The following is a 24,485-nucleotide window of genomic DNA, read 5'->3' as shown; positions in this document are numbered from 1 at the left end:
ATTTCATTTCAAATATTTTGCACTCTTCATTTAATGCACGTAAAAGTATTGCGATAACTATTAGTAGCTAAAGATTGATAGTTTTACTCATTCATATCATCCACAGGGGGATAAAATTGTGCTGAGTTAATATTTGATCAAACATGGTTCAATGTTTCCAAAATTTATTCTGTCAGTTATAACACCATCCTCATTAGGTATCAAACTTTGATGAATACAAAAATATGAAGAGAATGAAAATAAAGACATGTTCCACCGATAACCTATTTTGTCTTTTCCTGGTGTACTGTCAAGACTCTTAATGGCATGTAACATATGCTTTCGATTTTAATGCTGCAAAGGTCATATAGTACTGATGTGAATCCACACAAAAGAAAATATCATGATAAATATTAAAATTACCCTCTGACACTAGGCATTACATACTAGGCCAGCCTTTATTCTGTGAAATTATTCATTTCTATGCAGGAGAAAATGTGATACTTCTTGTCAAAATGAGTTACTATAGGAACAGGCCCAATAGAATCTAATTTCAGTATTTGCAACTTGTGTCTGACACCACCATTGAGTCATGGGGTACTCAGTTAGTATCTGTCCAAGTTTTCGTTTCAACTACATCAAAATGAATTCCTGCTTACTTATCCCTGATGACAGCATGCAAAGGAATGTAGTCAATGTTTGGTGTCGGAGGTACTAGATGTTGATACCGAACTTCTTTCAACACGAAATCATCGCAGTCCCAGGATGTCAATGTTAGTGGTTCGTACTCTCTGAAAAATAAAGATAGATGTCATCAGTAGGCCTAAACAAAATATATCACTGATGCCCAAAGGTGGTCAGAAATGAAATACTCCTACAGAGAATTCAATTAGGCTTGCCAACTTACTCTACCATACTTACCTACTCAAGTATATATATTTATAGAATACTTCAACTTACCAGTACTTTGTACACTTTGGATTTGTAATATTGAAAGTGGTTTGGGGAAACATTAGTATCACTTGATGAGTGATATGGATACAACTTGGTGAAATAGCCCCTGTATCTGGGTAATTGAATATTGTTGATTGACTAAAAAATAAGTCACTGTCCCGACTCGACTTCCAAAATACCAGCGATCGGTGTTTAATGTGTAAATTTCCAATTTCCTGCTAAATTTCCTTCAATTCCGTCGGAATACAGCTTTTTAGTTGTCTATGTGCAAGGTTTGTTCAAAAATAAGTTTAGTTTCAGTTTCCGGGTATTCAATGATTAAACTATTGGGTTGCCTAAAAAAACGCGACACACAAAATTTGGGTCGATTCCAACTGGTAGGAGTGAACGCACAGGAGTCTAAAATAAATTTGAATTTTTTATGATTCAAATTTTACTGTCAACCCTAACGAATTGTTAAGATGTCTAAAAGAATGATGCTTAACAATTATTGCTCATTTCCAACGGGTAGAAGCGAAGTTATTGCAGTTGAAAATTGTGGACTCGCAAAAATAGCCTGAACCCAGAATTGGTAATGAAAAACCCAAATAACTTCGCTTCTACGGGTTGGAATTGCGTCAAATTTGTTTTGCATCGTTTTCGTAGACAGCTCAACAATTTCACAGGGTTAGCGGCAAAATTTAAAAAATCATTTTTAAAATTTTTTTTATAATAAATTAAAATTTTCAAACTACTGTGCATCTACATCTACCGGTTGGAATCGAGCCAAATTTGGTGTGGAGCGTTTTTTCAGGCAACCTAACAATTTAATCAGTGAGTCACCGGAATCCGGTAAAAAATCATTTTTGAACAACCCTTATGTACATCATACAGTCGCCTAGTTACCTAGTTTTTACGAATCAGTGACCTAGTTACCAGTTACCCAGTTACCTAATTTTTGCAAATCAAAAAATCTATAATATCGGACGAGAGAACGGGTAATTTGACAATATTTACAGGAAATTCTGTTCACTAACAAAAAGGTCATTTTCATGTCACGACTCCCAAAAGACCCGTTCAAACGTCCCGATTCCACATTTCGCGTTATGGCGTTTTTTTTAGCTGTGAAAGCTATAATGGGGACGACTTGCCAAAAAAGAGGACAAATCCTCTTAGAGGAGAAAATATGGTATTTCAGAAAAGTATGCGACAGCTCGAGTTCTACTAGATTACCAACGCTGAATACTTTAACCTGGTCTGCTGATACCAAGTGAATATGAATACGTTGTGGGCTCATTTTAAGGTTGTGGGTGTCTCTTGAACCCTCGCTTCAACTCAAAGATTTCAGTTAAACGTTGGTGCATTCAAAGTTCGAACCAATAACTCAAACATCTCTGCTAGCGGGATGATTAATGTTTCCGGTGGCATGGACATATTATGAATACTACGTCAACTTGTAATTTGCTGCTCAGTGGTCACATCGCTAAAACAAACGAGAACCTGGTCGCGGTCATAAATCCTACGTGCCTACTGCATAATACCTTTCTATTCCTATACGTTTCTACCTGCATGCATAATTTGGATTAAAATGTTGTACCCAATTTATGCCGCGGTATAAATCTGAGGTAGGTGCTGATTTCGTGTGCCATGGGTGTATATTCACACCCGTATATCAGGGGCGATACTCGTATGGAAATAGTCACTCTTTTCGCCAACATAACAGATGATGGATTCAAGTCACATCTTGTCGGAGCCTCCGTGACGTACTACTGAGTGAAATCGGATTTTTATCAGTTATTATCAAATAGCATCAAGATTGATAAAAATTTAAATTACTGATATTTCTCCCAATACGATATTATCGTAAGTGAACATTTGACAAAAAGCGGCCACCCGCGAAGTCTTAGGCTTCACTTGATCAATACAACGAATGAATACAATGCCGCTTAATTTATTCCTGAACTATAAGCGGAGCGTAAAATTTTGTTGACTACTATATAGAAACCTACAAGCTTTGCAAATACGCTTTCTAAAAGCTATTTTCACATAGCTTATTCCTTGGATATATTTTATTTCCACGCATTTTGAAGACAGTGTATTCGCAGTATGCTTTTACAATCTTGTGAAGCTTAAACAGAATACGAATGGATGCTGGATATGAATCATTGTAAAGCGTCATATCCAGGCCGTGTTATTTTTGGCATTTCAGGAGCCAGATGCCAAAACTGCCCAAAATAAAAATTTGAAAATGCCAAAAATAACTAATTTTTGGCATATGCCAAAAATAACACGGCCTGCCAATAGTGTATTTCGTTCATGGTGTTGTGTTAACAGGACCGCATTGCAAGCGAGAAGAGCGTGTGTGAAGGGCAGGTTTCTCACTCTATGGGTCCAGCCCACCCATTAAGGGAGAAAGCATGGTGTCCTAAATAGTGTGGGCACAGCGAGATTGAACGGCTGACTGCATTTGGTTTACGTCATACTTTCCATTTGTACGAAGGCAATTTTACGGCCATTTTAGTCCTGCTTGCCGAACGCTAAATTTGATTTAACGGGTATCAATGGAAAGCTGCCGCTTTACTGATCACTAAAATATAAATTGTTTTCTGCTCATGGATCTGGCACCCCCAAATTCAACCACGATTTTTGCATTGTGATCGAGTTGAACATTGTGACACAACAAACAGTCCGGCTATTTCTGAGCTGCAGTCTCGTTTTGCCAGACAGTCTTGTTGCGTTAGTGTTATTAAACAAGCTAACCTTCCCAGGACTCTTCCATGTGAGTTGATAATATTAAAGCCATCTGACGTGACAAAAGTCCTCCTAAAATATATCGGTAGACTGATGGAGATGCGATGGTCGCGCTACAAAATAAAATGTGTTGAGAGACAACACAGGGAACTCCTGGAAAAGTATCGGGAAGAAAATTCTTTCCGCGATGAGATCGATGGCACTAGCGCAGTGATCTCTTCATGATGCTTGGAAGGCGGTTCTGCCCTCCGAAATTTTGAAGCTCTGAAAACCTTTTGTGGAGGACTGGCAACATTCTTCCTAATTCAGGAGAAACTTTGCTGGCCTGAGTTTGGAAGCACTGTTACAGTGCAAACAATTTAAGTCTATTCAAAAGCTGTAATAATAAGGTGTTGAGCGTGTTTGTTAGGCTTCTCTTTCTTTTTGCTTATTGACACCGATGGATGGATACTGCACATTTTGTGGTTTCGTTTGATATTATTAACCTATGTATTCGCTAGGTTTTTTCTTCTTCTTATCGTTTGTTGGTACTGATTATAAGTGGATGCTGCACATGTTTTGGTCTCTATTGATAAACTGACCCAAATAAAGCGTTTTTATGACTAATTCGAGTCTGAAAATATCTATTTAGAGGTCGATGCCAAAACTGCCAAAAATAAAAATTGAAAAATGCCAAAAATAAGCTATTTCTGGCAGTTTTGGCATATGCCAAAAATAACACGGCCTGGTCATATCCCACCCTTGTCACGCCCACATTAGTGATTTATGGTTACCAATTACTCAATATAACCCAGCGAACTGCTAAAATTTAACGGATGGAAAATTATTGTGAACCGTATACAGGCCTTGGTGGGTGTTAGATTGACAGAACGTACTTTCGACATCCTCCTATCCGTCAATTACATCGCATTGTACATTTTGTCTTGAACTTGAACAGATGGAAATAATAGCACCGCTAATTATGAATAGTAATTTGTGACCATTGTAATTATGATGATGGATTTTTCGCAACTGTCTAGCTAGCTGTTATATACCCGATGGCAAAACAATTGATACGAATTATTATTATCAGCATAATGTTTATAATCGATAAAACTCGACCGTCAATCTTCATCGGACTATCCGGACTAGACATGAACTTTATCATTCCCAACGCTGGATTATTCTACATATCTTGCGGAATTGAATTGATATGCAATTCCAACATGAACAAAATGACAAAATCACGTATAGACTATAGCTCAAGGCAACGCTATCATGCAAAATCGATTTATGGGCTGTATTTACAGGGAAACTTTACGGACGGTGCTGCGAAACGCTACACGCCGTGCGCGGGACAACATACCATTGTTTGAATATATTACTCATAGATACTTCTGCCGACGATTTCGGCACGATCTATAATCCTCAAACATAATCGCGCCCTGCATTCCTTCGAAATTACACGCACACGTAGCCTATGTAGGCGTAATTATTTTCCTTATCCGTTAATAATAAATACTGCCCAAAGAACTTGATAATTGAAAAACTACTGAAAATTCCCCTTTATGTCGTAAAATTCTACTAAAACTAAATCATAAGTAGTAGTACCGAATTCCAAGACATGTTCGCGACTGATGAACAGGTGCTATGATAAAGATTATATCCGTTGCCGCTATTTCACCCAGTTGTTGCGACAATGTCACGGATAGAAGCGATCAAAACCTATCCCATAACTACTCTCTACTTTACAGAGAAAACATCGAAAAAACATAACCGATTGAGTATGTAACGCAAGTATCAGGCAAACCCTGCTTGGATACTCCGAAAAAGTAGCAGTAATTAAAGTTCCTGACCACATAGCCAATACCTTCTGTTCGACTTCTTCGGTACGACAAGCTGGCCAACTTCGGGAAACCCGAACATATCGCTGGCGACTCGGACTTCGCACTTCGTCCGGAACAATCGATCATGATTGAAAAACAGCACGTCTTTCCGAATTGGATTAGAAACCTGTAATAAACGACAATTACGTTTTGCTATTGACGCCAGCGCGCATCGCACAATAGGCGCGTTACCTCGTTCATTGCGGGAACTACAAGTTCTCGAGAGCCTGTTTTGATTACTTCGCAGTCGGCGTTGAGAATACGAACTCGGAGGATCACGATATCCTGAATGCAGTATTACAATTTCCATCGATGAAACAATAAATCGCAAATGAAATATTGCATATTTGGACAATGAGATATGGCAACACGTTGTACTGAAGCCCGTGCTATGCGGTTGTTTTGAAATAAATGAGTTGTGCGTCGGGTTATAATTGGCATAATTATACGATATTCCAGTATGCTTAGCTCCGAGCTCACAAGCCTAAAAACCTTTTGACAACTCGGCGTTGAGTGTAGGACTCTACGGACAACCGGTTCCAGCCATTTTATTCATCGATTAAAGTCGCAAGCTGACGTTAGAGGAATTTAACAATACACAAATAGTTGGTTAGTGGTATAGAATTAGCAAATAACGCGTAAAAGGTGTTGTCCGTGCAGTTAAATAAGTAAGTACACTTCAAAGCTTTCACCCGGAAGACGTATCGATAGGGCGAAGAAGAATATAGGAGTGTAAACATATCGGTAACTGAGAAGCAAGCGGTAATTAGTAGGGCACGGGTGAGTTAAAATGCCCATGACGGGGCTTTGACGAACATAAATAAATCGTAATTTACGTATGATAAACTATACTAGGGCGTTCCATATAATCGTGGTAGAGTGGGGACGGCATCTAGCATTCGATGCGATATCCAGTTCGATTCGACCAGGGAAGGCGGGGGATTTTGAGCTACCTCGCCTTTATGGCAGGCGTTTTACCAAACTTTACTACAGGGACAAATATACCGCGAAGCATGAAGCATCAAAGATATCGACATTAGAGGTTGCGATCAATGCAATGCGCGTTCAAAACATTGTTTGTTTTTTGCAAATGCTCAATGGCTAGGTATATTGCAGTGGGTTTGGTAAAAGAAACTGTTGCTCTCTCAAACTATAACCTACGATCGTTAGGATTTAGAATTTAGCTGAACTAAACGGCCGATTTCCTAATTCGTCATACCTGGATAGTTTCCGCATCCGACAATCTGCTGACGCGCAATTTGACTTGATCCTCGGATAAAAATGGTGACCCATTGTGCTGATATCGGACGGAATGTTTTGAGAAGTCGCAGTCAAATATCTGGAAAGGAACTCGTATTATCCAATGGATGACAAGCACGGATTATCACCTATCAATAAGTCACGGTTAGTTCGGAATGTAACATACACGATCGAATTGCTAAGCAATGTAAGCAAGCATCGATGTGGGTATCAGTTGCGATGTATTAATAGTCCAGTGCGAAAGTCAATTTCAAGGCAAACGATGCCAGTATTACCATAACATTGATTTGAAAATGGGGCGACAATGAAGAGGCATATGCCTATCCCGTCGCAATAGTTATGCTTGGATTTAAAGCTTTCATTCCAAGATTCTTACGTCATCAACCCATCTGCTATTTCGGATAAGTTACGAGTGGTTGTGAAATGCGATGTAAACAAACCCACGGTCACTGAAGCGTGCGAAAACGATCAATTCCTACTTCGCGACAATCATTTCTGGCTTGTAATTTCCGGCTGTCTGAATGATATCCAGCCTCGGGCGCGTTAGCGTAGATATAATTCCCACGATGTTCTTTTGATTGCTGTCGTGTAACAACTCACCTTGGGAGTTAACTGTCCGACACGCTGATACATTGGTTCGTTTTCGACCACCTGTACCTTGCATGGTTCTCCTGGATCGCCCAAGATGTTGAACTGTGACTTCCTCACATATAGAGTTCCGCCGTTCTTCACCTCCAAAATGACTTCATCCGAGGCATCGACCAGGATATTTCCGGTAATTAGTAACAGTATCAGTATCACTCCAGTTTGCTCTTCCATGAGCGACAAAGCCTCGGCGTTTTGACCTGTGCAAATTGATCCACACTCCGAAACATATACTCCTTGAGATGCCTGACTGTTGAGAGATTTCTTAGTTGAATAACACTAGGCCAGTTCCCAAGAGCGACCGTTTCACGATGCGTGAAAGAGTAGATGGAGAGTGTGATGTAAAAAACCGTCAGTCATCAGACCGAGACGCGGTGAACTTTTGAGGTGACGGAATTGCTGTTACCAAAAACTGTGATTTTAAACAAGGCCGTTAATGAGAACGGAATGGATCACCTGCCGGAAACTAAGGCGCGGCGAACTAGTATCTCAACAGAATTGATGAATTATTACACGATGACCACAGTTCACTGAAACATGCGCCGCTTTGCTGTGCAATTACATGCTGACACTCATCTCGACAAGTATTGCGCGATTACAGCGCGATCAATCTCGCAACAAATATAACCAATAACCGCGCTACTCGCGCAACTTGGCTGATCTCTGATAAGACTTGTTAGATATGGTAATACGTCGACGACACGAAGAGCAAACAAACCTCCTTTTTATAGGGTGAGGCTGTACGATACACCAAGCAAACTGAAGATCGGTGGAAAGTTGATAGGGCCAAGCCCGTCCCAAACAGAGTAAAAATGCAAAATAATCAGATCGAGATAACACTGAAATCTGATCAGGTTGTGAACCTCGCATGTAACATATATGTACTTTCAGCCGTGTGGTAAAAGTATTTCGAATATTTCTCGAGATTAGGAAATAAGCTGAATTAGCCTACTCAAGTAGCTTCAAATATGGATGTGGGAAACGCGTCTCAGATCCATATTCCAACGACCATGATTGCCAAGGTTATGAATTTCATACGCAACTGTTACCAACTCCAGTCGGTATATTTGCGCCAATTCGAAATTTTGTCATATGGTCGTGTCTCAATATCTGATATAGCTATAGCGTGGCAAAAGATCGATTCCTGCAACAAGATAGGCTACATGATAACTTTCTCGCAAGTATAACGTGAAACCCCGTATGAAATGAAGAAGATAACCCAAAATGAAGCATATCGCGCAACCATCCATAGACGGACAAATATAGGTCACAATACTACAGGCTACGGCATTTTATGGCGCTGGACAGTTTCACTTGAGATGAGCTACTGATTTCCCATATAAGTTGAAAGAAAAACTGCTGAAAACAATAACAACAATAAGGTATAGGTAGGCCGACCTTCTTCTCACAGTATAACTTATTAGGATAATTCGCCTCGCGCTCGCGCAGAAAGCGTATTTTGGCAGGCCAACATGGTCATGTTTCGAAACCTTGCATTCCGGGCCGCGTAAAAGTAGGATGTCGACGCCAGTCACGACGATTTTACCTCGAAAAGGTCGTGCTACTAAATTTACACGACATTCCACCTTCAAGTGTAAAAATAAGAATCAACTTCCACAGCCGGAAACCATGCCTGCAGAGCTAATCATTAATCCACTACTTCCACTTCTCCAGAGTACTCAAGTAGGTTTTGCCTATTTGTATTGCTTACTCGAGTGGATAGGTATTTAGACTATATAGCACACTTCTTGACGAATCTACTTACTTCGCACTTTGATTTTATAAAGTATGAAGTAGTTTTCGTATGTTTGGTTCAATTATTTCAGAGAAATTGTCCGCGTGTCGGTCGTTAGTGACTAATAAGCACCCCGCAATTTCCAAAGCAACCACCACTTGCGATCGGCCACCAGGTTTACTTTACCTTTCCAAATCTTCTCATTCTTCACTCTAAAGTTATTCCAAAGACCTGAAATTCCATCAAACTTCACCATCACATCACTTTGAAAAGCTACCGTTCGGCGGAAGACCAGCTATTACGTCACGTTTCTAGTTCATGATGATAACCGGGCCGTGTTATTTTTGGCATTTCAGGAGCCAGATGCCAAAACTGCCAAAAATAAAAATTTGAAAATGCCAAAAATAAGCAATTTTTGGCATATGCCAAAAATAACACGGCCTGCCAAATAGTGTATTTCGTTCATGGTGTTGTGTTAACAGAACCGCGTTACAAGCGAGAAGAGCGTTTGTGAAAGGCAGGTTTCTTAATCTGGGTCCAGCCCACCCATTAGGGGTGAAAGCATACTGTCCTAAATGGTGTGGGCACAGCGAGATTGAACGGCTGACTGCATTTGGTTTACGTCATATACTTTCCATTTTTCCAAAGGCAATTTTAAGACCATTTTTGACCGGCTTGTCGAGCGCTAAATTTGATAAAACGGGTATCAATGAGAACCTGCCGCAGTATTGATTATTAAAATATAAAATATATTCTGCTCATGGAACTGGAAACCCCAAAATCAACCACGATTTTTGCATTGTGATCGAGTTGAACATTGTGACGCAACAAACTGATTGGCTATTTCTGAGCTGCATAGTCTCGTTTTGCCAGACAGTCTTGCTGCGTCAATGTTCTTAAACAAGCTAACCTTCCCAGGACTCTTCCATGCGAGTTGGTAATAGCCACCTGAAGTGACAAAAGTCCTCCGAAAATACATGGGTAGAATGAAGGAAAAATGATAGTCGGGCTACTAAATAGAATGTGTTGAGAGACAACACTGGAAACTCATAGAAAAGGATCGGGAAGAAAATTCTCTCCGCGATGAGATCGATGGCTCTAGCGAAGTGATCTCTTTTCATGATGCATGGAAGGCGGTTCGGCCCTCCAAAGATTTTGAAGCTCTGAAAACCTTTTGTGGATGACTAGCAACATTCTCTCCCTAAACGGCTACTGTTGAAGCCGATATTTCCCAGATTCGCTGGGCGAGAAATGAATTTAGGAGAAACTTAGCTGAACTGAGTTTGGAAGCACTGTTACAGTGCAAACGATTTAAAAGTCTATTCAACAGCTGTAACAATCAGCTGTTGCTGAGCGTGTTTGTTAGGCTTTTTTTGCTTATTGGCACCGATTCCAATGGATACTGCACATTTTGTGGTTTCGTTTGATATTATTAACCTATGAAATCGTTAGGTTTTTTCTTCTTCTTATTGTTTGTTGGCACATTTTGTGGTGTCTTTTGACAAACTAGCGCGAATAAAGCGTTTTTGTGACTAATTCAAGACCGAAACTATCTATTTAGATGACGATGCCAAAACTGCCAAAAATAAAAATCGAAAAATGCCAAAAATAAGTTATTTTTGGCAGTTTTGGCATATGCCAAAAATAACACGGCCTGATGATAACTCATGATCCATCAAGGATTCGGGACTGAAAATTGTGATTTGGGCTTGGCGCGACCTTTGGTAGAATCACTCGAACTGAGTGGGTGACCCAGTTAGGTCGGGTCAAACGTTACAGTCAGAGAACTTGCGACTCGGAACGCCATGACTTGGTGCTAACTGTTTAAGATGTCAAAAGGTCGAAGCTGGCTTTGCGTAGCATGTCGAGCTATCTGTAAGCAAGCAGTTCGGTATTGCAACCATTGGCATTCTGTTGCCCCTTGATGTTTAGTTTGTTATATCCTGCGTCATCTTGGGACTTTTTGACCATGTTATTATCCCCGACTAAAGTAGTGGTACGCGCTAGAGCTGAACATGAACACCAATGGATATCTCAGCGATTCGATATCTCCATTGCTATTACAGATCAAACTTCAATGTCATGATATTCTAGTTGTCATTGCTCTGTTCCAATATTCGATAAATGTATCGATGACTTAATTTTGTCAGAGTATTTGAAAATGTGACTTTTCTCCTGACCGGCATGAAGTCACTATAGTAAATCACATTTTCACTGTATCTGGAATGGAATGACAGTCTGCAATGTCCCATCAAATGAAGCCTATTTGGAAATACATTGAATACTATCTGGTGCTGAGACCCGCGGCGCTATCAAGAGCTAGGAAATTGGCCAGCGAGCACATTAGAGTTTGAGACCCTCGGATAAAAGCATCCCCTACAATCTGGTGTACTCTTCTGCTGGTTCCATTACAAACATGATAACCGATTCCACAGACGGCTCTACAGAACCCGCCGAATACGACCACTGCCTACAGCTCAAATTAGACTCCTTACTACAACTTCCCCACTCTGTCCAGCACGCTTCAAAAACCGGACCGGTCCACTTTTGTCAAAAAATCATTTCTCCGAACAAAGACGATGATAAAAAACATTTGCCTTCTCATGATGCCCCCTACTCCGAAACACAGAGACACAATGCTAAACACAATTAGCCAGCGAGAGACCGGGACTTCGGCCTATGACCGCACGCTGGCAACAGGACCAAGCCGACACAGAGACCAGATCACTCTGTTCACCGGTATGGTCGCCTGGGCCGAAATCGTCCCCTAAATGGGGGCCGCGGAAATTTCGGGCGCAATTCGTCGTAAAGCATATCGTAATACCGATTCTCCTCAAGCACGTTAGCCATGGCTGGGTTACTATGCCTGGGACCAGGGCGGTGACCTCTACGAGGACCTGGCCCCGGACCATACCTCCTAACAGGCGGCGGTCCGTCCATCTGCATTCTCGGGTACCCAGGCCGCCGGTTCTGGTTCACAACCGGACGCGGCGGGGCATCAAACCGGTCCACCCGACCATACCCAGGGTCATCGTCAAACGGACGCTTTCGGCCAGGAGGTCCCGGAAGGCTTTCGAACGGGGGTCGAGGTGGCGGCGACAGCTGGCAGGCGGCTATGGTGGGTATGTTCTTGAGATTGCTGAGGTGTACGGGGCGCGGGTCTTCCTCGACCAGGATCTCTTCCTCTTCGACGACGTACTCCTCGTTGGCGGCGGGGTATCTGGGGAGGTCGTCGTTCGAGTTTTGTCTGAAAAGCGAGTCGACAATGACTGAAGACATAGGTTTGGAGATATCTCGGAAACAAACTTTCAGGGTACAATGACTCGACTTGAGTCATTTTCTCAAAACACGAAAATGACTTGACTCTAGTCAATCTGTGTATCGGCTAGACTTGGACTCGAGTGATTGCGCATGACTCGAACCAAGTCATATGACGCGAGACTCAGACGGCCAACACCGACATTTCATTGCAATTTCGAAGCATAGTAAAGTAACCACACAATTGTGATTTCGTCTATTGGTACTGGTACTTGTAAATGCGACCAGAAACTGCTAAAAGCAAGGAAAATTAGTATATTATAAATGCGAACCATTCGATTTCACCAAACAGAGTTATAAAAAGTGGGTTTAACAAGACTTCAACTGGAAAATGAGCAGTCAACACAATAACTTGGACTAGAGTCATAATACCATGACTTGGACTCGACCCTCAGCTCGCTGACTTGGACTCGGCTTGACCCGAGTCAAAACTATAAAAGTGAGATTGACTTGTGACTCGGAGCCTTGTGACTTGGTTACAACCTTGCAAACTTTACGGACCGGTGAGCTTTCAAAACTCGAAAATCACACAGAATGCAACAACGACAAAATTATGGAACTCAAAACAAAGACAAAAGACTTGTAGTATCGTGAGAACAGCTGATCTAAATTACATTCGAAATATACATATTTGTTGCAAATTTGGAGATTTATAAACCTTCAAGCCTTCAACATTTTGCAACTGTAGGTGTAAAATTGGGTCGCTACCATAATATGGCTGGAAACCGCTGCACTGTACTGATAACTAGGGCGATTTTTTGACACGTCAAAAAAAGTCAAAATAACAGCGTTAGGTCAAAAAATTGTCAAAATTGTGTACAAAGTCAAAACTTTATTGCAACCTGCATTTCATTTGTATCGTAGATGTTTGCACGTTCGGTGAACTTGTCATTTTACAGCTTGCAGCCTACTTTTATAGGCCTACAGTTGTAGATCGCTAATTTTCTGCTCATTGTGAATTACAAACGGTCAAATGAAATGAATAGTTTGACATGGTGTTATACTCAACGTACCGCAATATCCTGACTGAAACAAGACTGTGTGGGCATTGGTTCTTAAATCAAGAAGCGCGCGACGAAAAATTGTGATGTAGACAATATCGTCAGAATGAAGCAACACGGTGTGTCACCAGCAGCGTACGCACAACTTCAGTGTTGCCAGCCAACAACTGCTGCCGTCTATCGTTCTTTCTCCATTCTTGGCAAGCTGCTTAGAAGGACAGACACTTTCTACCCGAGAATGTAGGAAAGTGTCTTTCGTTGTAATACGACAAGTTTTAATTATTTCTACCATAATGCGTGACGTAACTACTGGAATTCTTCATAGGTCCAGATTTCGTAAATATGAAGTTTTTTCATGCAGAAATTTGTCCGTTTTCACGTCAAAAAAGTCTTTCCAGGCCAAATTACTTCGTGACGACAAACAGTTCCCAACTAGAAATGAAGATAAGTAGTACAATTCCAAAATTATGTGCGAAAACACCTAATTCACATACATGAGGGCAAAATGTTGTCAAAATTAAGTTTTTTTTGGGTAAAAAAATGTCAAAATTTTCATTTTTAGGTCAAAATCTTCCGGTTTTCAGGTAAAAAAAACGCCCTGCTGATAACCATACTCGACCGTATTGAAAAGCAAAGCCAACACAAAACCACAACCGCGAAACGTACCTGGCAAATTCTAGGGCGAAGCTTGAGCTCGGCGGATTGATAACAGCATTCGACCGGGCGCCAGTGCTGTATACAAGACAACTCTCTAGTTACACGCAAAACATGCAATTCTTGTCCAATGTCCACCTACCGATAATCCGTGTCCCGTTCGTTTGTGACTTGCGAAGTCGCGGCGTTGCCGTTCTGCGCGGAAGACGCCTGGTTGAGCCCCGTCGACTCGGGCCATTTACCCACGGACGCCGTGATATTTTGTAAGGAGGACCAGTCAATGTCGAGCTTTTGCAGCACGTCGCTCTGAGACCCAGCGCCAGCCGTGCTCACTACAAATCCGATAAAAAACTCTAACTGCGGTGTTCAAATACGACCGATTAAAAAAGGGAGTAAATATTAACCGCGCGTGTAAATAATCATTGACACATGATTATGCGGATGTCTGAGCAGCATTTGGATTTGAAAATAACGAATTTGAAGGTATTGGCCTGATTTGAATGGGACATGACTGGCGCTAATTTCAATCCTGGATTTGGACACGAAATTCACGAATAATTTCAAATTTTCATGCGACTTGCAAATCGATTTTAGTCATCTCAGTTCATGTGAGTGACATGTAATTATGTCTGTCCAGCAGATATGACGAATTGAGCAATGATCGCGATTTAAAACACTGACTTGATATTATTTCGATCCTGGATTTGGATATAAAGAAAATTCAGTTTTAAGCGAATTTCCACATACGGAATCGACTTTTAAATTAAGATATGGACTTGTACATGGCATTCATGAAGAAATTAGTATTTTCAAGCAACGTTCAACTCGAATGCGAACATGATATGGAAGTAATTTTTGATTTACATACGGTGAATTATGTCGCATTGGTACCGTGCTGTATCAAAACCGTGCTTACCAGTAGGACCGGATTGGGTGGCGGCGACACTCAGCTCCGTGCTGGTTTGCTGGCCCATGAACTTTGTAAGAAAACTCAGAGCGTCTCCAGTGAAAGAAGGCGGTGGCAGGGCAGAATCAAGAGGCTTGAAAGTGGTTTTCTGCAATTGTACAAATGCGGTAACGGAACGAAAACAGACATCGAGTGGTGAATAATATTGTGTCATCTCAAACAATTGCAGTATTCCCCAGCGGAAGGAGATTTCGTAGAGACGCCCACAAAAATTACGATAATTTGCAGGGGGACAGAAGTTACAGACCCGTTCGAATGCGGATAGCCTATTCATGATCGCGTGACCCCTTAAGAGCCGAAACATTTGACTTTGAATTACTGTGTACAGCTTCTTGGAGGTACAGAACTTCAATATACAATTGAATAGTATATTCATTTCAATATGAATATACTATTCAATTACTGTGTATTATAACAGCAATGCACGCTGCAATGGCATTCAGCGGGATACCCTGACCTTATGAAAAAATCTGTGCCCGACAAATAGTTTACTTTGTGGTTTCCTGGTCTAAACAAGTCAGAAAACATGCAGGAAAATGGATGCTTCTCACTGTGGAAAACATTTTGCAATCACAGTTTCTACAGCAATTTCACATGAGCTTTCAAAACAGCTTTTCAAGCTGTGGTACTCTTGTATAACAAAAACAGATTACAATTGTTCATTTGCGAGTTTACCCATTGATTTCCATCTCATTGTGCGATTACCTTCAACCCTAAGACAATAAGTTGTTATCGGGGGGGGGGGGGGGGGGTTATCTCTGGTATCCTTGTGCACGATCCCAGATAGGCTGATATCAAAATTTTGACCCGACATCTCAGACGAGACAGATTTTCGAAGATATCTACATCACATTTGGCGTTCTTCCACTGAAACTTGGCGACATAAATATGTCCTACGTCAACTTCAGTTTCCAAATTGGATTAAAGTTAGAATTACAGCTACGGTATAAAGTTTTTTTTTCCAAATTAGAGTAGAATTAGAATTATAGCTAAAAGTTATTTCCAAATTATAATAAAAATAGAATTATAGCAACAATTTTTTTTAAAAATTAGATCAGAATTAGAATTACTGAAATCGCTAATATCAAATCAGTTCATTCTTATCGGATTGAGAATAGCAAATGTCTGTACATCTGTACAGCAAGCTTGGCTTGTTTCGCACTATACAGTTCTTCTGTAGCGTTTACAGGAAAACCAGAAATTAGGTTAGAATTAGAGCATAGAAACGTTTGACAAACCAGATTAGAATTAGAACATAGAAAGATTTTACAAATTAGATATTAGATTACCAAGATTTTGTTAGAATTACCTAGTAGTCCAATTCTGAAGATACCGATATTTCTACCGAGATATATCGTCCGTGCTGGGCTGGCCTCCCTTCACATTTCAAAGCCCCGACACAAAAAACCCACCTCATTGTCCGAGTTTCCTTCGTCCTGCAGCGGCGTAGAGCCCCCATCTTGAATCCGACCCCCATCACCCATAAAGCTCCCTCCCTGCTTCGAAAACCCACGGTTCCCGCCGATAACCGGTATCGAGTTCTGCCAAGTCTCCGCCCGCTTTTCAAGCCCCGCCACAGCCCCGCCAGCGTTCCTCTTCACAGGCGACGCCTTGCGGGCGTTTAGGGCCAGCTCGCCGTCACTATCACTAGCCGTATTCTCCGCGGCCGAGACAGGGGCGCCCGGTTTGCCGCCGATGCTGAACAAGTCCGCTATCCGGGACTCCAGGCTGGGGTACCTCGGCGGGCTGCTGATGTTGAGTTCCGGGGAGCCCTCGGGCGAGGGAGGCGACGCCGACGGGGTGCTGGCCCGGGACTGTGGCGCGGCCACTGGCGTATCCGTCACGGCGCCGTTCGAGATGGTGGGTATGGACAGGTTGGGCGGCGGGGTGCTGATTTTGGTTGGGTTTGAGAACATGGAGCTGGTCGAGGCGCCGCGCATGCCCGGCCTGTTTACGGTGGTCGGCGTGATTCGGGAAGTCTGAAAAGGTAAGGTGGACAGTGCATAGCAAATTTGGCACAATAACAACCAGTAAAAGTATTGGTATTGAAAATTTTTGATTTGATAAAATAGATATTAGAAAGTGTGCGGAACGGCGTGACAACAGAAAGAGTATATTGCCGAGGCCCAGTGTAACGGAGTATTTTTTACTACAACTTATTCCGAGCGAGTAGTCAAGCACATCCCACCTTGCACTACTTACCCAAGAAGTAACGTTTTTAGATTCCTTCCAATTCTGCTGAACAGGTTTTTATGTAAAACTATTTACTTTTAATGAAGTACTCGAGTAGGTTTCGATGGGTTGTTGTAAATGTTTCAGATACACGATTTGCCAAGTTTTACAACAGAGAACAGATAGCATTTGTAGTTCAGCAGCAAAAAGGTATCAAATACAGGCGAAAATGACTACAACTCCTTATCAACGGCAAACTCCCACCACTAGAGCACACAACATACACGTTACAGAGCATTATTGTCATTGGTACGGATTTATTTTCAATAAAACTGGTCCCTATCAACTTGTTGGCACAGACAGGAGTTGGTGTACCATCTAAAAATAGCACATTCAGCTCAAGCGGTCTCTTCGCCGCGATCATTCAAAATTTCATGCCAGTGAATTCATTTTTGGTGATTATATTGTTGATATACAATGTTCTCTCCAATTCTCTTCTAGTTGCTGACGAGTGTCAGCCGAAAATATTCGGGTCATTTTCAATAGGAATATACTGTTCAATTGAAAATTGAGAGGTAGGTCGCAACACAAAGAAACATAAAAGCAATTTTACTGAAAGCAGGACAGACTTACCGGGGTAGAGTTCGTCCGCGACGGACGACGGCTTGCTGTGTCAACGGCAACAATCTTTGATGGCTTACTGGAAAACAGACGGGGCATAAAATAAAAATTAAAGCATAAACCATATTAAAAATAATAAAAATAAAATATTTGATCACGTATCACAACAGATTGGACTAAGTAGAAGGAGATTCTGGTACCGCATGTGTCTGATACATGGTTTACAGAATTGTGATATAATATCGGCGGATGTTGTGAAGTCTAAACAAATGTCCTACATATGGTTTCGACTTATCTTCACCTTATGTTAACTCAAAATCACAGAATAGTTTTACGATACAATAGGCGATCATACTTTCTATGGAAATACTGCAATAACTGCATTGATGACTGCCAAGGCAGGCTATGACAAATTTAAACAGGTCATATTGACACCATTACAGATTTGAAGCAATCCAACAACTAAGAGTAGCCTACCCATTTGAAAAAATAAGTGCCTAACGGAAACATCACAAGTGTCAACATTAGTGAAATAGCGTAATTAGCAACCATGATTTCCCCTATGTCATCAAGTCTGAAAATTGTTATTTCAAGAAAACCGATTTTTGTACTGTATTGTGAGTTGTAGTAACATCCACCATGAAGGATTAGCAAGAGAAATTGGGAAGAATCAGTAAATTACATCCTTATAACAAAAATAACAAACTTTGCTGTATAGCTAATCTGCTACATGTACTGTAACAATTTATTAAGGCAAGGTTTAAGGTATGGTAAGTGTTATCAGTATCATATGGTAACAGATCAAGTAAAACACAGCTCGACTTTATATGCAGAGCCATCAAGAATTGTCTCATCTGATCAATTCAATTGGCCACAAACGGAATTATACTTGATCACAGCTGAATCCCTTCGAGACGATGGAACTAGACAATTACATCTCCCACTCTGACTCATTCAGAATGACATTATTACCATAGTCCTACACTATAATATTCCTAAGATCCTCTAAAATTCACTAGTCACAACAATGGAAACTACCATCTTCAAGAATGGTGACTCAAGATAATCTACAAAAATTTTGTAAATAGTCTAACAGCAACAGTAGTTGCTTGACGAGTCAGCTAATCTGGTCAGCAATTCCAAACCAGCAAATCCGCAAGGACTTAATCAAGTACATCAAAATCCACATTTTCAACAAAACACACAAACCTTCCCAATTCTTGATCGGAATCGGACATATCCATATCGGCTACAGTGTCTTCCTCGGTGGTAACAACATCGTCTTTAATAACTGGCGAGAATTTCAGCTTCACCTGATCCAGCAACTTCTTCATTTTGGTCACGCGATCGTCGAAACTCTGATAGGCCTTGATATGAAATCAGTAAAACATCAGTAAAATGGTGGACGACAAGGTATCGTTACTGGTTCAATTACTGTAATAGTTTGTCTCTACTTTTGCAACCCGAAAGGGCTTTGGTTCCAGAGTACCACCACTGCTAAATTACCCATTCGATTTGCTTTGTACAATCCGACAAAGTAAAAACTACATTTTTGACGAATTGGAATCATATATTATATTCAAGTAGACATGGCCCGTCTTTTAAATCATCGATTTTACCCGAGCAAGTAAACTTAGACCGCATCAAGGTTCGTTACAAAACAGGATGACAGATGACGCACACTTCAGCCATTCCCATTATCATTGCCAGTTCTTGGTGATCTATTTCCTTTCGACTCACAAAATCACGTGCCAACCAAATCAAGTAACAATGATGAAACTAGGATCGGCCAATCAGAGATTGCCAGTACAGTTCGCAGCGCACGCCATTCAAATGAGAAAATAATTATATCAATGGCTAACTATGGCCCTCTATTGGCAATTCCTTTCAGCAAGAGAATCGAACAATATAATATATTAATCAAAATACAAAAAATACATATCAGTATTTTTGTGTACATGGAACTACAAAATTTCAATCTCCATCATAAATATTTTGGTTTACCGAAAAAATAGCATTGGCCACAACAAACTACACAGTTCTCGAAGAAGTATACTCACGTTGACGACGATTTTAGCCTCGTGATACTGCGCCCCGTAAAACACGGCGCCCTGACTCAATTCGTCGATGAGCTGCTTCCTCTTTTCGATCAAATCCTCATATTGCACGATAAACCGCTCGATGTTGGTGGCGGATTCCTCAAAATTCTTCGAATATTGCTCGCCGCCGACTTTGTCTGGAAGAGAGCTCTACGTTCATGTACAAATTGATACGATCAAGTCAACATTCTATGCATATCTGAGTTATTTGTTCAAAAAATTTGCAAATTTCGGGACGTTGATCGAGTTTCGGGCGGTTGAGCATAAGGGACAGTCAGATATAGAGCGGCAATGGTTAGGGCTTGGCTTGGCGTGTACTCTTATCTTAATCAAGTATTAATTCTAATGATTTGAGACCAGCAGGGTTGTAACGACTCGAGCCACGATTTTTTGGTGACTCAATTTGACTGGAGTCATTATCTCAAATGCGTAAAATGACTCGATTCGAGTCAATTTGTGTATGGACTACACTTGTACTCGAGTCATTGTTCATGACTCGAGACTAGGACGGCCAAGACAGACATTTGATTGTAACTTTGAAGAATAGTAAAGTCATCACATTATTGGAATTTCTTCAATCAGTCCAGATACTTCGAAAACAGGGCCATGAATTGTTAGGACTGAGGAAAATTATGATATTATGAATGGAATGCGAGCCATTCTATATCACTCGAGCAGAGTTGAATAAAGTGGGTAGAACATAATTGAACTCGGGTCGCAACACTTTAAGTCGATTCTCTGCTCACTGACTTGCACTTGTCTCGGTGGTCAATTGAAAATGACTCGACTTGACTCGAGTCAAAACTATAAAAGTAAGATTGACTTGTGACTCGGAACCTTGTGACTGGGTTACAACCCTGGAGTCCCGTAGTGGGAGATGTTTTTCAAATTTACTGTAATTATACGCTCCTTCCCACCAAGAGTTAATTTATCAACAAGAATTATTGTTTCGATGCGATTTTCCACTGCGGAAGGCGCGCATTAAACCTGCATTGGCCGTATCTCAGCATACGAGACAAGCAGTACATTGTCATAAAGTTGAACTACATAGGCATGATCGAAAAAATTTCAAATAATATTTAATGTGATTTATAACTGGTTTTACCGTATATTCAATGTGGTTGCAAAAAAATTACATATTAGCATTTTCGACATCATCCATCCTATTGTGACATCATCATGAGTGATACTCGAACAGATTCGAAGCCTAATGTTCCATTCAGGATCGAATCTCCCAGTCACAGGAACTCGATTTTGCCCAGCCTCAGTAATAATAATCACAACAGTTCAAGCAAGCTAAAAGTGAACCCGTTATGAAATCTGCGTCAAACACGAAACAACCCATGGCTTTAGCCTTCATACCCATTCAAAATCTTGAAGTACTCGCCTCACCTTTTAGTTTATGAATACTATCGGTGCTGGACGCGTCCACGTTGATACTTTTCAACTGTTTCTCGTCGGTCGAAATCAGATCTTCCGTCTTCTTGAATTCCTCGATTTTTTCAACAAGTGACGAGGGCTGTAAATGGTCAGAATGAATCGTTTGGCCCGTTAATAATTTGCGATTTTCAAAACAAACCAATGTCTATCATATCTATTATTTATAACATCTTCCTGCACTGAATGCTGATGTTGAAAGCAATCTGTAATTTCAGTCAGTGGTTCCCAACCGGAGGGATGGGGAGGGGGGATTTTCCCCTTAGAGGAATTTTGAATATTTTAGGGGGGAATCTGGCTTTAGGGCTTAAACGGAAGATACACTAAGCTCACAAAATTTTTCAATTTTCATGGTAGTACTGCAAAGTATGAAACTGAATCTTTACAATCCTACGTGTTTTTTGACGGATTTTTAGCTAAATGTATATGCTTTTTATAATCTTCCCTTTCTGTAGAAATTCCACCCCTTGAAAAAGTGAGGCTTGCGAGACAATTTCGTTCGCCCGCGACAGCCTCTTGACCAAATTGCTATTAACCAGGAAAAAGTCATGCCGAATTTAGCTCAGCAAGGCTGTCGGTGAAAATGTTTACCTTTTTTTAAGCCAACATCTGAAAAACATACGATATTCATCGATTCAACTAAACGCCATCGCAAGCGAACTTGGCAATTTATTTTTAGTCAGTAACTACCCGACCGGTAGAAGCAGGTCGAATTTAGTGCAATGTTGCCGCAACGGAAAGTGACGACTCAATTTCTTTCGATTCAGTTATTTTCTAAATATACCAGTACACCTAGTATCAAAAATAATTGATTGGTTAAGTATACCGAAAGTAGCCTGCGGTATAGGCCTACTTAACCAAAGTGTAATGCGGTTCGCATTCGACATATCTTGGGCATATCTGAATATGTTTGGGCATATCGTGCTCATTCAGTGAATGGTTGTGCGTTAAAAGCACCTTTTTACTCATTGGGCAACTTTTTCTTAGGGGGAAATTGGCTCAAATGTCGGCCAAAGGGGTTCACGAGACGAAAAAGGTTGGGAACCACTGTACTAAGTACCCAAAGATCCTACCTTGTACTCTGCGAGTAGTTTCTGTCGCAGTGTATCGGGAGTTCGATTCGTGAGTAACGCCGCATGCAGTTGGTCAATGAAGTCAATATCGTAAATTTTCCGACTCGACCAAACGTTCAGGACTCGTTCAACCCCGGATGATATCGTTTTGTCTCTGAAGTGAAGTACGGTAATAAATATTTTAATAGACGGGCAATTGTGCGGTTACACAAATGATGCAATACTAGTTTCACATTACATATTCACAGGACCTAAATCCCCTCAGAAATATTGGTGTAAGAAAATTGACAGATGAACAGCCAATAACGGGTGCCGGCATTAAAGCTGAGACAGACAAAAATTGGTAGTGACCACTTTCTTGTATTGTGTATTGTGATCATTTGGACCTCGACCTTTCATGCATATTGTTAATAATGTATGCTATCTTGCCCCCCTTGCATTGCATAAGAACTCACACTTCATCCTATAACATAGCTTTTTATGTCGTTTGTTTTCTGCATTCCATTTATTCGCGATAATAGAATAAATTATATTTTTCTTAGTCGTTAGTGCATTGGGATGGCTTTGGGCTGATTTTTTCTCTCAAAGTCATGATGATGACTAGCCTGCTATATTTGCAATCATAAAGTATGACTGCTGATTTTTGAAATTTATGCAGAGCAGATTGTGACGTGACGATTCTTACATCAAGCCATGAGTCAAATAACCAATATTTTAGTTGCAAAGATGTTTGAATATCCATTAATCGCTAAAATTCATTAATCACTAAAGTTCTGACTCACAAGTCAATATAATTAACAAGACCACATGAACGGCAGTACGGTAGGTATATTACAAAATATCGAACAGAACAGCAGACAAACATCAAAGCCACAATAAATGTTTAGTTTGTGACAATAAAATCATTCTATTCTATGTAGGGTTACTCAAAATTTTTAAACAGGAGCCTCTATAAAACATACCTTAACAAGGCTATAGCTTCTGGTAACACAGTAGCGAAATATTCCCTGAATTGGTCAGCTTTCTTGCGGCGACACGATTGTATAACGTCATTCGCCAAATAGAACAAGGTTAGTCTGTGTTTTGTGTTTGCTGGAAATGAGACATCCGTTAAATGACAGCACTTCCAGAAGAACGCTACTGATAGGCCTAACTCACATGATTTCAGTATGTTTAGCCAGGTGTCCACGATGAGCTTGTAGTGTAGTTTATGGTGTATAATCCAGAGTGAAAACATGGGTATGCTGTCCTGTGTGTTCGCAACATTTTTTAGTTTCTTTGTGAGCGATTCTAAGCTCAAGTTTTTCGACATATCCGCCTCTGCTTGTCATAGGATATAGCAAAGAGAGCTATCACGTGTGAGGCTGTAAAAATATAATTTGAGAGCATAATCAATTTTTGTTCCTGTTAATCGGCGTAAGATGTCATACCTGGACCCTATGAATTTCAACGATATACAACAGCAAATTAATGCAGTAATTTTATTCACCACACAACATTAGACCGGCATGGCACCGCTGATGTACTGATAAATGATGCGTAATTAAGAGCCAGAGGAAAATATGGTAATTCAAAGTCATGTAAACACGCATGAAATCGTTTTGCAATAAAATCAAGTACTCATTCGACCATTCACCGCATTGGTGTCTGATTATTATGTTCCAGAACTACGATTACTTATCTGTACACATGAGGTCTACTCGGTACGGGAATATACAGACCTATATACTGTACGCGAAGTCTATCTTAAAAGTTAAAATCAACCAAAGTAGCATTCATTTCAAAACACTAGAATACCGACTGGGGCTACGCAAGGAGTCATTTGTATTTTGCAAGCATGCATCATGATGAATTTATTCGGTACGTGAAATAGCACCCGACGCATTGATGGAATTCTTTTGCTGGTATACATCACGAACTATGGAGTATGGACGCGGGTAACATTAGTTCCTCATAAGCATATCCGTAATAAACT

The 24,485-nt window shown here is 40.7% G+C and overlaps 2 protein-coding genes across 2 annotated transcripts in view; both read right to left on the bottom strand.

The window, feature by feature from the left end:
- Window positions 1-7,947, bottom strand: part of LOC145451838 (FRAS1-related extracellular matrix protein 1-like) — a 40,747-nt gene extending 32,800 nt beyond the window's left edge. The window contains exons 1-5 of the mRNA XM_080330064.1: window positions 7,389-7,947; window positions 6,748-6,867; window positions 5,721-5,813; window positions 5,513-5,655; window positions 639-770 (exon numbers count right to left, since the gene is read on the bottom strand). Of these exons, the coding sequence (XP_080186190.1) occupies window positions 639-770; window positions 5,513-5,655; window positions 5,721-5,813; window positions 6,748-6,867; window positions 7,389-7,607 (707 nt within the window). The 5' untranslated portion in view covers window positions 7,608-7,947. The remainder of the gene's footprint in view (window positions 1-638; window positions 771-5,512; window positions 5,656-5,720; window positions 5,814-6,747; window positions 6,868-7,388) is intronic.
- Window positions 7,948-11,710: 3,763 nt separating this feature from the next.
- Window positions 11,711-24,230, bottom strand: LOC145452198 (uncharacterized). Its single transcript, XM_080330423.1, has 12 exons — window positions 23,669-24,230; window positions 23,473-23,602; window positions 22,511-22,664; window positions 21,393-21,519; window positions 19,962-20,137; window positions 19,111-19,268; window positions 17,914-17,980; window positions 16,521-17,087; window positions 15,058-15,196; window positions 14,284-14,473; window positions 14,154-14,219; window positions 11,711-12,415 (listed from the first exon to the last, which is right to left on the bottom strand). The coding sequence occupies exons 1-12, from the start codon at window positions 23,820-23,822 to the stop codon at window positions 11,902-11,904; spliced, it is 2,442 nt and encodes an 813-aa protein (XP_080186549.1). The 5' UTR covers window positions 23,823-24,230; the 3' UTR covers window positions 11,711-11,901.
- Window positions 24,231-24,485: the final 255 nt, after the last annotated feature.

This window comes from Botryllus schlosseri, chromosome 12 (assembly GCF_051294905.1).
Source record: "Botryllus schlosseri isolate E-star chromosome 12, Bs_hap1, whole genome shotgun sequence".
In the NCBI taxonomy this organism is placed as follows: Eukaryota; Metazoa; Chordata; class Ascidiacea; order Stolidobranchia; family Styelidae; genus Botryllus; species Botryllus schlosseri.
This window is presented reverse-complemented; position numbering and strand designations above follow the sequence as displayed.

Bases quoted from the DNA above. Each gene is read 5' to 3' on its own strand.
- LOC145452198 (XM_080330423.1), bottom strand. From the start codon at position 23,822: ATGTCGAAAAACTTGAGCTTAGAATCGCTCACAAAGAAACTAAAAAAT. The intron at 23,603-23,668 runs GTGAGTTAGGCC...TCTCATTTCCAG, and splicing joins GCTAAACATACTGAAATCAT to CAAACACAAAACACAGACTA. The intron at 15,197-16,520 runs GTGGGTTTTTTG...GTACAATTGCAG, and splicing joins AAGGAAACTCGGACAATGAG to AAAACCACTTTCAAGCCTCT.